Raw genomic sequence first — 15,772 nt, forward strand, 5'->3', positions numbered from 1 at the left:
TAGACTGGTTCTGCTTTCTCTTAAAGATGCCCAATTTTGTGAGTGATTGTTGGGGATTAAAACTTGACTTTAACTACTGCTCCAATGTATGAAGTAAAACCAATAAAATGGTAAGCAAATAGATTTGCATGGGAGAACACAAGGAAACCCTTGGTTTTGCTTCAGGATATCAACACCTCCATCAAAAGTATAAAATGATGTTTGAGCAATTGCAGTTCTGTAACTGTGCAGCTGGGAATAACATTGAAAAAATCTTGTGGGATTTTTAATTATTGTAGGATGCTTTTCTTTGCAGGTAAGTCATCCCTTAATTAAAGAGTAAGGTCTGATTTGTGGTTTGTTTGCTTTTTTCCTCTGTAGAAACATGAAGATACAGACTGCCCATGTGTCATGGTTTCATGTCCTCATAAATGTAGTGTTAAAACACTCATGAGGAGCGAGGTAAGAAGTCATGCCCAGTGTTGTGCTGAAAAATTAAATAATGTCTTTAGTAAGATCTCGCAAGAATTTTGCCAGAAGCCATTTCCTTGTTAAAATGTGAGATCTAAGGAAAAGCTTTTTCTACCACACAGTTAAGTGTGATAACACTCAAATATTTTTAATTATTTCTTGAAAAATTATTTAAAAAGAAACAATTTCTTAATTTTGAGTCATTATTACACTTGGCTTGTCCAAGATTAGCGCATGTCCTTCTTGCTTTTGTTTTTACTAGCTCTCCCCCTGCCCTTCCCTCGTTTCAGCACCACAGAGCAGCATCTTGGGGTAGTTAGTTTATATTAAAGTAAAAATGCACAATTAAAATTCAGTCCACATTGACAAGAGTTAGTAAAGACTACAAAAATCATACAGATGTGTAATTTCATGGAAAAACTTAAATTCCTATTAAATTTTGGGGGGAAAATAGTAACTGATACTTAGAGAAATGGTATAAGATTAAGGTTGAGTACAACACTCCAACAGCAGATGCAACAATGCATAAAAGTTTCTCCTGATGTGTACAAGCTTCCAGTAATATGTAGATGAAAAAAAATCAGGCCTGGCTTTGAAGAGATCCATGTTCTTGTACATGACAAGATAAAAGTAGCATCTGTCAAAACTGAGGTACCTAATTTTTCCCTTAAAGTAGAACTTACTTGCCAAGGATAGAGAAGAACTTACTGAAGTCTTCAGCACTCAGTAAGCCTCTTTTAAGGAAAGTGAAGTTTGTGATCTGAGGATGAGCTTTTCTCTTTCCTCTGCTACTTACTTCCCAAGCTGGATTCATACAATTTTTCAGTTGCACTTGTAAATTATTAATTGTGGCAGAGTGCAGAAGGCCCATAAGACTCCTGCCAAAGTTTAATGCAGTCTTTTCCTCCGAGATAATGAAATACAAAATATATGATAAATACTGTATTTATTAAGAGAAATTGAACTGTTAAGAAAAGAGAAAATACATATACTGGCCACTCCTACCAGTGCTTACTGCCAAGATTAGATCCTGGTTCTGAAGCACTTTGGCTTATTCTTAAACTGACTTCAGCAGTTACTTTCAGAAGAGGTGTGTCTGAGTGCTTGTGAGGGCTGCACCATTAAAGGCTGGGTTGTTGCATACAGAGTCAGAATGGGGTTTGAAACCATGGGTAGAAACAGAACTTTAAACAGCCCTTTGCCCTGCATCATCTGTTGCTGTATGTTGCTTAATTTTTTTTTTTTTTTCCTAATACTGTGAAAATGGATGTATTTCTTGGTTGCATGATTAGGGACAAGAAGTCTAATGCAGAAAATGGGAAAATGCCTGCCTAACAGTTTGAGAAAATTCTGTAGTGTACAAGTGGATATCTTAGTGTAGAATAAAAGGCAATTTTCATGTTTAATTCATAACTCCTTGGCAGACTTCTGATTTTCAGAAGTTGAAAAACGTGGCATTCTTGTAAAACCTGTTAGACCACATGTCCCTTTTTTACTTCATTTTTTTTTCTCCACTACATGTCTTTTGAAATGATACTGTGAATTTCTGCAGGTAGTGTTTAGAATGCAATAGTTGTGAATCAGAGATGAGTGACTGATGGCATCTCAGTAAGAGATTTTAAAGCCTCTCTGTCTGTTCCAGAGCTACACAGTGAGAGCAGTGTTGATTCACCACTTCTTTCCAGGGAGGTGGATGAGCTGAGTCATGTGGTGCTTAAGGTGTGGGAATTTCAGATGAGATTCTGCAGCCTAAAAGAGTGATGCCAGCTGAGGAGCCAGGCTCTGGCTCCTGTCTGCTTTGTGGGAAATACAAACTGCAGATTCTGTTTTTGAATGGAGAGTGTTTGTTAGGCTGTCCTTTCCAAAAATGTCTCTCTGCTCCAACTTTTAGGCAGTTTGCATCCAGCTGCTGCCATCTGTGCTGCTGCTGTCCATGTATATGCTTCTGTGAATTGGTTTACTTTTAAATGAGAAGTGGTCTGTGCTTGTAATAATCCAAGATATTGGACTAAATCTCAATCAGTGAAAAATGCAGGCATTTTACTAATCAGTTTTAATCCCGTGTACTGCATTTTTTTAAAGTTACTTAACTGTACCTATTCTAAAACTCTTTGTCTGTTTCATGCAGTACTTGTTTAGTCTTTTTTGTGTAATTTAACTGTTAAATTTAGGCATGGAGAATTGCATGTTATGTTTTGAAAAGTTGGTTCCTTGTGAAATTAGGATTAGAAAAAAATTTACTACAGTGAAACTGATCTTAAGACTTGCTCAGAGCACTGGTAAAAAAAAAAAAAAAAGACTTTTTGAGAAAAGATGAGCCATTCACTAAAGTCAAATGAAATAAAATAATTATAGAGTATGTTCTTTCTGTTTGTTTTGGGTTTTTTTTAAATTGGGTTGCCTATTGAAATAGTCTTTGGTAGAAGTTTCACTGTATATTAAATGTATCACACTGTATACTGTATTGGCATGTGTGTGTGGTTTACATATGTGTATATACAGAATTAGCACTTGAGATCAGACTGGAGAAAATATACACATGTGTGTTGTATTTTCTGCAAATGGCACACAATACAAACCTGATAACCTCTGCCCTTTATGTTATCATGCAAAAGTCTTTTTACCAAAACTCACATTTTTTTCCTATTGCAGTTGAATGCACATTTGTCAGAATGTATTAATGCCCCAAGTACCTGTAGTTTTAAGCGTTATGGCTGCACTTTTCAGGTCAGTATATAACAATTATACTTCCCAATTGATGAAAGTCTGCAAATAGAACCTAATTCTTTGACATGAAAGTTCTGGACTTCTCTAGTTTCAGTTGAAAAAATCATCCAGTTGCACCAAGTGATTATACAGGAGATGTTTTGTTTTGCATTTTAAAAATAAACAATATGAAAAGCCCACACATTCCTGCAGTGGTTTGTGAGTTCAGTTGTTAGCTGTATCTTGTTGAAATAGGAGTATGAACCATTTGAAGAACTTGTTAACTTAGGATAAGAGTAAAGTCTCTTTAGTTCTTCAGAGAATAGACTAGTAACTTCAGTTGTTTCTATGAAAGCATTTTCTTGAACAAAGTATGTTTATATTTTCTCTCATTTGTGTGTCTTAATATTTTAAATTGAGGTTACATGTAGGTTAGCACACTTAGAACATGTATTTTTATGTGCATTAATATGTCTGTGTGCACACAGGTGTATAATCAAAGCATGAAATTTATTTTTTTAAAAAAGTTTTAGGTTTTAATCCTGGCAATCCCTGCAATATTAAAAAAATAAAGTAAAACCTAAGAGTTTAGTTTCAGTAGTATTATTCCAGTTTCTTCCAATATTCTGCTTCCCTTACCACAAATCCTGGGGAATTTGGATGCTTATGTAATGAAAATATTAGTCAGGACATTTCAGAAAACACTGACAGGAAAAAATGGCATTTATCTGATAGAATGATTCTTTTGTTAGCCCATGGCTATTTAAAAGGACAAGGACTCACTGAGGAGCAACACATCTCTATAGATTATGTCCTGCAGGTATTTCCAGGTCCTTAAATAATGAGCATTCATCTTTTTAAGTGTTAACAGTAATGCTCTTAGTGGTAGAACTGATCAATGCTGTAACCCTGCCCACTGTTATGTTGTACGTATTGCCATTCATTTTATGTATGTATATGTGTGCATATATGTACATATATCCACATATATATTTTTAGTACTTTATATAGAGTACATACCTTGAGGATCATTGAAACCCTTTCAGTTGCTTTGCAGCACTATCTACCATCAAAGCTAATATTCTCTGCATTGCAAAGCACTTAATGAAGTAGGTGTAAGCAGCACAGTGCAAATGAAGTAATGTGGTCTGCATCTTATGTACTCTGTATATAATCTATGTGTGTTCTGTAAACTATATAGTGATTATTTGTAACAGCACTTATAGGTTGTGCAGAGGCAGCATATCTGAGTATCACAGAACAATCATGGTAACATCTTGAACATGACAAAATAGGCATTGTAATAACTCTCAGTGTAGTTTATAAAGCTGGCAGTTTCCAGTGATAAATTTATCTTAAATATTTGTCTTTATTATTCAGCTGAAGGAAAATGCAATGCTTATGAAGCTGTTAATGAAATGGAACAGAAGTTTTAAACTACAGTTAGTGGAATTGGAAGTTGCAGATTTTATATGACTCAAGGGTTTTATTGTGCTTTGTTTAGGTCTAAGCTACACAAAAGACTCTAAAATTCAACTCATTTTGTAAATCTTGTTCATCTTTATTGTTTCTGAGTTATCAAGCACACTGGATGGAGATACATAGCAGTTGTATGAAACACTTGCTATATTAAATGTATTCCTGATTTTTGTAAATTCCCAAGTAGATTTCCCTCCTCTCTACAGTTCTGCAACAAGCACCTGTGAACCAAAATATGTAGTGTTGGTTCGATGTCTTTATATACTCTTTCTTTGTAGGTTTAAAAGTGGAATTGGCTAAAATGTATAAATTCTTTGTTGTCACAGGGAACAAACCAACAAATTAAAGCACATGAAGCCAGCTCAGCAGTGCAGCATGTTAACTTATTGAAAGAGTGGAGCAATGCTCTAGAAAATAAGGTATATCTTCTACTCACTTCTAATTTTCATTGACTTCTTTAAATCATACAAAAGTACTGGAAGAAGCGCTTTTTTCCTGTTTTACAGCTGTTCAACATTACAGCTAAAGCACTGTAGGCTTTAAAAAGCTACCAAGCCATTTAGCATATCTTTGTACTTTGTTATGTAATGAAATGCTGTGAGAAACTTGGCTTCTCAACTCCATGGACAATTTTCCTCATTAATAACTTAATTAAAACACTTTCTTCAGATAAAGAAACAGTCCAGTATTATATTTCCTCTCTGGGCTGCCTTCTTACAGAACAGAGAGTTCAGAAAGCCAGGGCAGCACTATGAGCTGTATCTTTGCTACCTCATCATTTTTCCTGACATAACTTCAGAAGTGTGTAATAAACTGGTTATTTATTTTATTTATTTTTATTATTGCTCTCCAGACTTAAAGACCTGCACAGATTAATTAAATTAAATATACTGTAACTCATGGGCATGGTTGATGTCTGCTTTAGTGCTAGACCAGCATGAAGTTCATGTTGCAGTGTTTCCTTGGGACTCCAGGTTTTAAATTGTTTGGGATTTGGGAGATGCTGGGAGTTGTATCAGCTATGATCTCGTGAATAAGCTTGAATGACTTAACCACATGTTCTGTGAATGAAATTCAAGCCTTTGATTTAAAAAATGCACAATTCAGAACAAACCGCTGTTTTCTTAAATCCTTTTGAAAAAGTCTTACAAAGACATCAAACTGATGTTTCTGTATTTTTAGGGGAAAGAAGATCCCAGAATTACCAAAGTATTCTACAAATGCAGGCACAAGAGTGAGGAGCCCCCTTCAGACTTTTCTCAAATGAGTTCACAAGTAGCAATTCCAGTGCAAGCTTAGTGGCACTTGGGATATGATTTCTGTCATCTCAGAGCAGATCACAAGTTAGATCACAAGCTAACTCGGTCTAGAAAGCACATTCTCTTCTACAGAGATCTCTTCTGCCTGGGTCTCCAGCAAGGTCATGCAGCTTCAGGAACTGTAGTTTTAAAGCAGACATTAACTGGAACAGTGCAATATGTTTTTTGCCCCAGCATGGTTGTTCCTGAACTGCTTGGTTTTGAACTTGAAGCCTCTTAAGGAAATCATTGTACCTGGCAGAGTTCTAATACAGATTTTTTTAGACAGAATTTTTCTACGTGTATAGGTAGGTCTTAGTTTGAGGATCCATAACATTACTTAAGTTTGCTTTTGCATCTGAAACTTTGTCAATGTAGGAACTTTACATTTTTCGGTTTTGAGAGATACAGATTCATATCCTTAGTTCGTTTTTCATTAGTCTGATGAAAACTACACAATTTATTTCACATCATAGGAAAAAACCCACGTTCCCTGTGACTTGCAGAATAGATCATGTTCTGCCTTTTCTCAGTGTCCTGAGAGGTGCTTTGTCATTTAAAAAATATCCAGCGGTTCTATGTTTGTCTCTTACAGACATCAGAGATGATACACTTCACTACTGTTTTATGCTTGACTTTTGTTTCAACTTTCATTTAGGACATAACTGCTTATCATCCTATGTCCATTTTTTTTCTTTTTACTTCCTGCTTTATAAACTTCTTCCTATTCATAATAAAGAGTTGAATCACTGGAAATCCCAAGCCAGTGCCAAGTTACCAGAATAGCTAACCACATGTCATATGTCAGTGACTTTATTCTAGGGAAGGATAACAAAATGATTTGTAACTTCATTGCTGTGCTCTTCTTTGAGGAAAAAATTAATCAATGCACTGAAGAACAACGGTGCCAAGTCAGCTTGGCTGATGGGTATCTCAGAAATCTTAGCCCTGCTGAAGCCAGTGGAAATCTTCTTAGTTTGTGTAGGGTCAAGATTTCATTTGGGGTTCTCTCTGTGGAGGGGTTCTCTCCTCCCAGTCACCACATTCTTTTAACAGTCCATGTGGAGTAGGCAAACTGGAAGTCTTCAGAGCTGCAAAGCTTGTGTTAAGTTAGGAGTTTGGTATTGAATGGTGCTGGTGGCAAAGAGTGGTTAGAGAAGGTCAGATGTAAAATCTTGAATCAAAACTTTGTGGGGGGAATTAAAATTCAGTGCTTTTTTCCCCTTTCTGATGGCGTAGAATTGCAGACTGAGCTCCCACAGTTTTGTGATGTTGGAAATAATAAGTTGAATGTAATTTTGTGGCTTCATCACGTTCTTACAGAAAACTGGTATAATTTTTTTTCTTTTTTAATATGAGACTTAAATATGGAACCTGTTTGAATACAGTTTTTTTTTCTGGCATACAGTTTTTTACATTCTTCTTTAGTAAGCAACAATAAGCAACAGCTTAATTTGCAAAATTGCTGAATAAGAGTGTGCTTTTTCCTAGGAATATTTTATATATGCCAACTAAGTAAAGGAAGCTGATGCAATTTGTAATTAGATGCTGTGTTTCCTTCACCCTTTTTTATACTGAAGTTCCAAACACTTATGCTGAAACTATAGTTGAGAAACTGTTTCGTGTTACATATTTTTTTTATTCACAAATCAGCCAAACTACAATTGCTGACTTAGCAGGGACAGTTCTGTATGATTAAGGACTGCAGGACATAATTCTGCTTTTCTTGTATTCTGTAAAGCTGTGTGGAAAAATCTCAGTACAAAACAGGCCCATGTTTTATAACTTGTACAAAAATGGAAATGCAATGCTTAGTGACCCAGACCATAACTGCCTTGTGATTGGGAGGCCTGGGGAGGAAACAGTGAGAAAAGGGAAATGTAAAGATCACAATTAACTAAAGAACTCTGATTCATTAAGGAAATGGAGGATGTAAAAAAAATGAAGCATCCACCCAGCTGATCTTAAATATCTGGTAGGCAGAGGTACTGGTTGAAATTTAAATTTGTTCTGGTATCTAGGCATTCCTTCAGTCTCAATATTGCTTCTCTCTCTGCACTGACAAACTTAGCTTTGTCTCATTTCTGTTGAGTTTCTTTTGCCAGTTTTTCCATGTATAAAGTGCAGAACCAACCTACGTGTGTATGTGCACACATACTGTACTGTACTATATTGCAAAGTAGATAATCCCCACATATCTTATGGTATCTCTGTCTTTTTGGGCCCCATCTAAAGAACTTGCTGAATGCCTGTGGACTTTGACAGTCCTTTTTCTAGTTTAGGCTGGTTCAGAGATTTGAGTTGAATTACCTATCTAGGAATGCAGTGACACATAAGGGATTTGGTGATGGTGTCTGATTAGAGGGCAGTTAGGTGGATGGAATTCTGCAGTGGCACCCACATCAGAGGTGAATATGGCTTAACCTCAAACTAGCACCTCTAATAGAGGCCAGGAGTAGATTTTTTTTGAGAACATGAAACATCCAAGTAATTGGTCTTGATGTGAAACATTTATCAAGACTTTTTTGGGTCTGAAATGGTGCTGTGTCATATCTGTTTGAAGATCTATCTGTGGAATAGTCAGGGCATGTCCAAACATCTTGTGCCAAGTGTTTGTTTTCTACATTTTTGCTGCTGAATGATCTTGCCTGGGGGAAAACTGCATTTCTCAAAAAAGCAATGCACCACCACCAAGCAGCCCCCTTCTCCAAACCACATTAATGAACAGGCACAGAGCAGTGTGACAGAAAATATTTACTGTATTACTTTCATGCCCAAGGAGATATATAATATGATATTCTTTTAACAAGGCTCATGTTTTAAAAACAGAATGAGTCACTAATGAATAAATTCATAAAATGTCAGTACAGAGAGAGAATACAGCTCACAGCCTGTAGTTCTTTGGTCTTTTCTACTAGTAGGCACCATTGGATTGTCCTTCAAATGCATGGATCCCTTCTATATTCATTCATTTCAAGAGTTTTCATCGCCATCACGTTCTTTTAAGCCAAGTCAGTCCCATGCAGACATTTTTCCTTAAATTTGCTATAGGTCAGGACAGATTGGAGTAGGTGAAGAAGATTAGTGTTCCCTGATCCAGCCAGCTCAGCTTGTCTCTGGTGTCCCTTTTGTGCATGGCTCGAGTTCTTAACACCAGTTCAGAGTGAATTAAGTTGTTTCTTCCAAACTCCAAGCAACTCCCAAGTCAGTTGGTGGAAACCAGGAAACCAAGCCATTAAACAACAAGTGAATAAAGAAAATGTTACATTTAGACACAAGTTCTTTGCTGGTTTTGTGTCCCACCTGCCCTTTCTTAAGCCAAAGTTATACCAATGCCCCATACGTTGGAAGTGCAAAAATAGATATCAGAAGGTTGGGTTTTATTTATTTATTTGCAATACATGGAGAGAGATTTTATTAGGATCTTATCCCTTTCATGTGTTTAAAATAGTTTTAAAATAATACAGCTATTTTAGTATTTTGATCAACTTTGGCAGGAGTAATTGTAGAATTTTTTCCAGGTGGCCTTGCTCCAGAATGAAAGTTTGGAAAAGAACAAGAGTATACAAACTTTACATAATCAGATTTGTAGCTTTGAAATAGAAATTGAAAGACAGAAGGAAATGCTGCGGAATAATGAATCTAAAATACTTCATTTACAGGTAAGAAATACAGACTCTCCCCATTAAAGCAGAAATGGCAGTTGCTTCTGTTCTGTGCTTTACACTTGTGAAGTGAGATGGTCTAATTAAAAGGGGGGGGGAGATATTTTACATTATTGGACAGCCTTTCAGATATTTTTTCTGGTGTATTGTGTTTAAGGGTAAGATACTTCACTAAGCCACTGCAATTGCCTAGACTGTGTTAAAACAAAACAAAAGTTTAAAAAGGGAAAAGATTGAAAACAAAATAGAAATCTTATCTTTATAAAGAATAATCTTTTTTGTACTTAAAAAAACTGCTTAAGGAGGTCCCACTGAAGGACAAGATTAGCATCTTAAAATTTTTGAATATTGCATATATTCCTTTTCTACTTGCTGATATTAGAAAAAAAACGAATAATGAGTGAGATCATTAGTCTGGTGTGATTTAATTCAAACATAGCATAATGCATTTGAATACACTTTTTAAAAATCCAGATTTCTGTTGTCCTTCTGAGGAAAATTTATCTAGTTATTCCTTTGCTGATAGGTCTGAGTTTCATGTTCTTTGTTTTGAATGACCTGGCCACATGCCAGCATGAAACTAGAAATCCTCAGTATGCCCTAGCATGGTGGTTAGCCCAAGCTGAAATTCCTTGCTCTGTATTCAAATCTGACTTGGAATGTGGGTGCTGGGAATTTGTATGAACTTGCATGATACTAACCACAATAAGGGAAACCTCAGGAGGTGTTTAGCAAGCAATTGTGGAGGTATCATTTACACATTAATGTAGTATGTCTGCTGCTAGAATATCAGATACTTGTTGTAGCATCCACCTTAAAGTAATGGAAATAAAATTGTCTTTTTCACTTACTATTCACTTCACGTATAAATTGCAAATGTTGATAACTCAAGAAAGATAAAGGTATCCAAACCAGTGTGTGGCTAAAATTCAAAGGGTGGCGCATTCAGGAGCTCAGGGCCTGGAGACCCTTGATGATGCTTTATAAGGAAACCTTCAAGTTTGGCAACTGCAACATTTTTCCTTATAGCAGTAATTTCTTTCCATGACCTGCCCACTTAGTAACCAGCTCAGTCTGCCTTAGTCATTGTTACTTGTCTGATGATAGTCTGGGATATGGCTGCCTGCCTGCAATATTGCATTCTGACACTGGGGAGCTAATCCTTGTATGTACTGATATTGCTGATTGAATCTACCAGGAGGTAAGTTAATTTGTAAGCCTGTAGTTCTTACACATGCTGTCTCAATGGCCAGCAGTGAGAGTGGAAATGGAAAAAACATAGAGCAGAGTTTTTCATTATTGTCTTAAATGACAGATTGCAATATCTTTTTCCTCAAGCTGTAAGTGTTAGCAAAATCAATTTTCGAGTGATTGGTTTAGGAAAAAAGAAAACCCCAAACCACTACAAAGCAGCAAATTCCAACAAGTGGCTTTGTGGTGGTAATAAGTACTGGAGAAAAATGTTTTGCTCTTTTTTCTTTCTTTTTTTTTTTTTCCCTCCTGTTCTTTACTTCCTCTTGCCAGCTATTTCAATTTAGTTATTTTAAGTCAAACTATATTTCAATGCTATTTCAACCTGTTTCCTTCCACTTAGCGGAATTTCCTGGTTCAGTCTGATTGTTAAGGGTATCCTGGAAACATGCCTCAATTTGTTTTTTCCTGCTCAGCCTCTTTCTGTTGCCCACCAAGAGTGGAAGGAATTAGTTACCTTTTGTGAGCCATTCTTTCCCTGGGTTGTGTTGAGCAGCTGTGGTTACCTGGGAGGCACAGATACTGCACTAACCACTTCAGATCTGAGCAAGGGGTATTTGCTTAGTCCCCCAAGACTTACAAATGCTCCTGATGTCTAGCACAGTTCCAGTATTGGCTGTCAGGTGACCTTTTTGGCTGGGAAGTGGCAGCAGCATCACTGAGCATCATCTGCACTGTAAGGCATCTGACACTACCAGTGTAAATGCATCAAGGGAGTCTGGGCACTGGCAGGAATCTCAGCCTAGAGATGTTTTGTTTTCAGATGAGTTTTCTATATATAGGTCTGTAGGGAAAGTGTTTTTACCAAGGGTGTGTGATACTTTTTTTGGCTGCTGTCATGTGGAGAGGAACTTTCACATGCAGTGTCCAGTCTTTCATATGGAAATGGAAGCACGTGAGTAATCCCATTGTAAGCAGGGTGGGGAAGTGAGGTGTACTGAGGGACAAAAGAAACAGTGGCCTCATGAACATAAAATGATTTGATGAGTAATACCTTCCTTCAGAGGAGAAGGACACGTGATTTCTTTTCCAAGTCAAGCAGTACCTTTTCTAGTGTGTTCTTTAGCTTTTCAGTTTCACCCTATCAGTTGCAATGGAAAGGTCATTACAGCTCTTCAGTTCCTCATGACATTTTCTGAAATTCTTTCAGTAAGTATAGTGCTAAAATTCTGGAAGTTGATAGAAATACTAAACACAACCCCATATGAAAACCAACATCAAAAGGAGCTCACAATGGTTTGCCAAGCACATAACTCAGGATTAATGATCCGGAGAGGTCAGTTGCTAGAATGAAAAGTGCATGCAGAAAATTGATATCTACTTGAAAATTTATGAGTACAGTGTGAGACATCTGTGTGCTTTCTAATGGAATAATTAGAGTGAAAATCTCCAGTGCTGCATTAAATTCAGATTTAGTACATCAGTATCTCCCAGCAGGAGGGAGGTTGACTCCCTGGAGGGTAAAAAGATAGAGATCCCACTGCATTTTAAAAATTAAATAGAAGTCTTATTTCTGATTATTTTATATCTCTTGAATTCTCATGTCAAGGTACAGTAGATAAAATGCTGCATATTTGCCAATGTGAAACAGAAGCAGCTAAACCAGAATTGGTTATGAGTGTACAAAGGTGGAACATTGTACAGGTTGATGGAGAGAAATGGGTCCCTAATAACAACTTCGGGTAAACTTCTCCCAAAAGAAGAGCTTACAATTGTTCTGCATGTTTAGCACTTCCCATTTCATGTAAAAATGTGATCATTTATTTTGTTTGATGCTGTGTTAGTCCAAAGTGGTGCAAGCTGTGAGTTACTGTGCAAACCCCAGCCATGTTAGTGTTCTTGCCTTGGAAAGTTCACGTTTGGTATGAGTAGAGGAAAAATAGCAGACTTGGGCATATTTTGAGTTACTTTTGCATGTTAACTGTGAGCTAGTGGCCAAATTCTTTGGTTCAACTCTCACAACATGCAGTCAGGCCATGCTGTGGTATGTTTCCTTATTTATATGGCTAACAGCCCTTCCTGGCTCTACTGTCTGATTACCATCAGCCCAGGTGGGAGGGTGTGACTGTATTGGTAGGTGGTGTTTCCTAAGTCCAGGCAAGCTGCCTCATATATTTACTGGGCCCATACCCCTGGCATTTATCATTCAGTGCACAGCTTTCCCTCACAAAGCCCTAATTCTGGAAGTGAGAGATACATAACTTGTTTTAAAATAGGCACATAGAAATAAATAGTTAATCCTGAAATATGTTAGATTGCTCAGTTGTTTTGAGACAAAAAATAAGACTCCTAGAACCTGATGTTGCTAGCTGGCTCATCAAATTGACAACCTTCAATTAATGTTACAGACTTTCAGTGTAACTGAAACCACGTGATTAAAAGCAAATGGCTCAAAGGGCAGAAGGGTTTTCCCCATCAGTGGGGAACACTGAATCCACATGGCCAACCAGAAGGCAAATGCAAAAGAAATTTATTTTCTTGTTTTGTACTCAACTGCCACTTTATTTTTGTGAAGAAATGAAAAATCATTTTCACATTTGTTGGCTCTATATGATGATAAACTATAAAGCTGTAAAGTTAGATTTGTAATTTAACTGTAGGTGGTAGCAAAAGTAGTTTCTTCTTTCAGATATTTTTGTTATCATTTGAACTTCACAACTGATTATAGGGTTCTGGCTAAAATTCCTGCTAGTCCAAATTAGCTGTGATAATGCGAAGTGCTGTGTATTTCTTGCATCAGATTTGAGATAGACTGGGAAATATGTTCTTTATATTTTAATATACTGAGGTGCTTGCAATGTCCCTCTGTAAGAGAATTCTGGTCTTTGTCTATTTCTTTCTTGAGTGTTATATTTCATGCCTTTTCAAAACCAGCTGGGCTATTTTTTTGTTTTTTTTCTTAAAAAGACTCAACAGAAAATACCCTCAAAATGTGTGGGTTATTGAGTTTAGGAAGTAAGAGTGGGAATTTTAAAGGTACTTAAGGGGACAGAAGTGGTCATTTTGCTTATAGTCCTGAGGGCTTCTGATACAGTTGTGGGCACATAATAACTTAGGCTTTGATGACTGATTTATGTGAGCTGGGAGCTTGCACATGTGTGTACTCATGTACATGTGAGCTGGGAGCTTGCACATGTGTGTACTCGTGTACTTCCATGTGTGCAAGAATAATGATGTTTTCCTGGAGGCATTAGTTATTTTACTGTAAACCAATAAAAACCTGTGCACATGGGCAGCCATTTGATCCACACCACGGGAAGCTGTGCCCATACTTTGTTGCTTAAGTACTGTCACATGAAACCCAACAGGTATCAGCCCATAATACCAATGTAGAGACATTCAGAAATTTGTTCTTATATTGAAAGGCTTAAAAAAAACCCAAAAAATCAAACTGCCTTAGACAAGAGGTACATGCTAACAAGTCCCTTTTTTAAAATAAGACTATTGCTAATTCTGATAGTACTCTCTCTATGCAGCACTAAGTATTTTTTAAGTATTTCATAAACACCTGGGCTATTCCTTTAAATTTTCAAGGTTCATGTTATTAAGATACTCGACAAAAGCAAAAATTGTTTATATTGGAATTCAGTCTTATTACCAAAATATAATCTTTGTTTAATAAATAAATGTCTTTGTGTTATTTTAACTCGTATGCTATTATTTTGTAAAGCGAGTGATAGACAGTCAAGCAGAGAAACTCAAAGAACTGGACAAAGAAATCCGTCCCTTCCGACAGAACTGGGAGGAGGCTGACAGCATGAAAAGCAGCGTGGAATCCCTCCAGAACAGAGTGACTGAGCTGGAAAGTGTTGATAAAACTGCGGGGCAAGGAGCTCGGAATACAAGTGAGTGTGAGCACAATGGGCCGCTGTGCTGTTGAGAGGAAAACGGTGTCCCTTGAGTGGCACTCCCATTGTGACTTTTATATGGAAACATCAATAATGCTGATTCTTCTGATTTTGGAGTAGGAGATTGTGTATTTCATTTGTTGATGCATGGCATTGCTTCCATGCTTTTTCTTAGGCTTGATTATTGTTTTCTCTTTTGTTTTATTGACTCTTGACTGCATTGTTAGCTCATTATAAACACTTTCTCAATTGATCTTTGATAGCTAATAGCTTTCAGCAACCTCTTTAAATATAGTCTTCTTTAAATATAGTCTATAGAATTGACATTTTTTACTGCTCCTCTCCCCAGTGAATGGATCAGTATGGTTATCCACCTGAAACCACCCATCCTGATTCTGTTAGGCAGGTGTATTTGATCCTAAGAAAACTGAGATCTGCGTAAGAATAAGGTTATTATACTGCTGAATAAAGACTGGAATTCAGCAGGACAGTGTAGATCACGTGCAAGCATTTAAATGATTGTGATAAAGAACGTTTAAATAGACCTATATAAGATAAACCCATCTTATGAATTCATCTGTTTCTCAGTATTGTGTGTTGGACAATTTTGCTAGTAACAAAAGAGTAACATAAAAGGGAAAGGGGACACAGAAAACATAGCCCTCCCTCCAAACTAAATAAATGACCGTATAATAGAGATCTAAGCTTGAAGTTTTTGGTTTTTTAATGAAGAACTTTACATTGTAACAGCACTGTGCTTCTGAGACAAATAGTGTCTAAAAAGAATGTTTTTAGTGATCAGGAATGCTTCTGAGTATCAGAGGGATTACATAGGATGTGTAACTGCATCCAAGGTCTTACCTGCTAAATAGCAATCTGCAGATAATGCCACCAAGTCTCCTTTCAAAAAATGGAAGCCTCTAGTTATGCTGTTTAGTGACCAGGAAAAATCTGTTAGGTGATTTGAATATTTGACTTTTACTGCATGTACAATTAACACCTACATTTATAAAAATCCCAGCTAACCTAGACAGCAGCCAGCAAATAATTAGAGCCTGTAGAAATTGCTTCATCA

At 36.8% G+C, this 15,772-nt stretch overlaps 1 protein-coding gene across 16 annotated transcripts in view; it reads left to right on the forward strand.

Annotated features, from left to right (window-relative positions):
• TRAF3 (TNF receptor associated factor 3) overlaps nucleotides 1-15,772 on the forward strand; it is a 69,974-nt gene that overhangs the window by 46,293 nt on the left and 7,909 nt on the right. For 11 of the 16 annotated variants that reach the window (XM_059850368.1, XM_059850370.1, XM_059850364.1 and 8 more), the window contains 5 exons: nucleotides 361-441; nucleotides 3,103-3,177; nucleotides 4,962-5,054; nucleotides 9,455-9,595; nucleotides 14,520-14,694. In XM_059850368.1, coding sequence (XP_059706351.1) covers nucleotides 361-441; nucleotides 3,103-3,177; nucleotides 4,962-5,054; nucleotides 9,455-9,595; nucleotides 14,520-14,694 — 565 coding nt within the window. The remainder of the gene's footprint in view (nucleotides 1-360; nucleotides 442-3,102; nucleotides 3,178-4,961; nucleotides 5,055-9,454; nucleotides 9,596-14,519; nucleotides 14,695-15,772) is intronic. The other 5 variants (XM_059850376.1, XM_059850378.1, XM_059850379.1 and 2 more) reach the window with 5 other exon arrangements.

Source organism: Haemorhous mexicanus, chromosome 6 (genome assembly GCF_027477595.1).
Source record: "Haemorhous mexicanus isolate bHaeMex1 chromosome 6, bHaeMex1.pri, whole genome shotgun sequence".
Classification (NCBI taxonomy): domain Eukaryota; kingdom Metazoa; phylum Chordata; class Aves; order Passeriformes; family Fringillidae; genus Haemorhous; species Haemorhous mexicanus.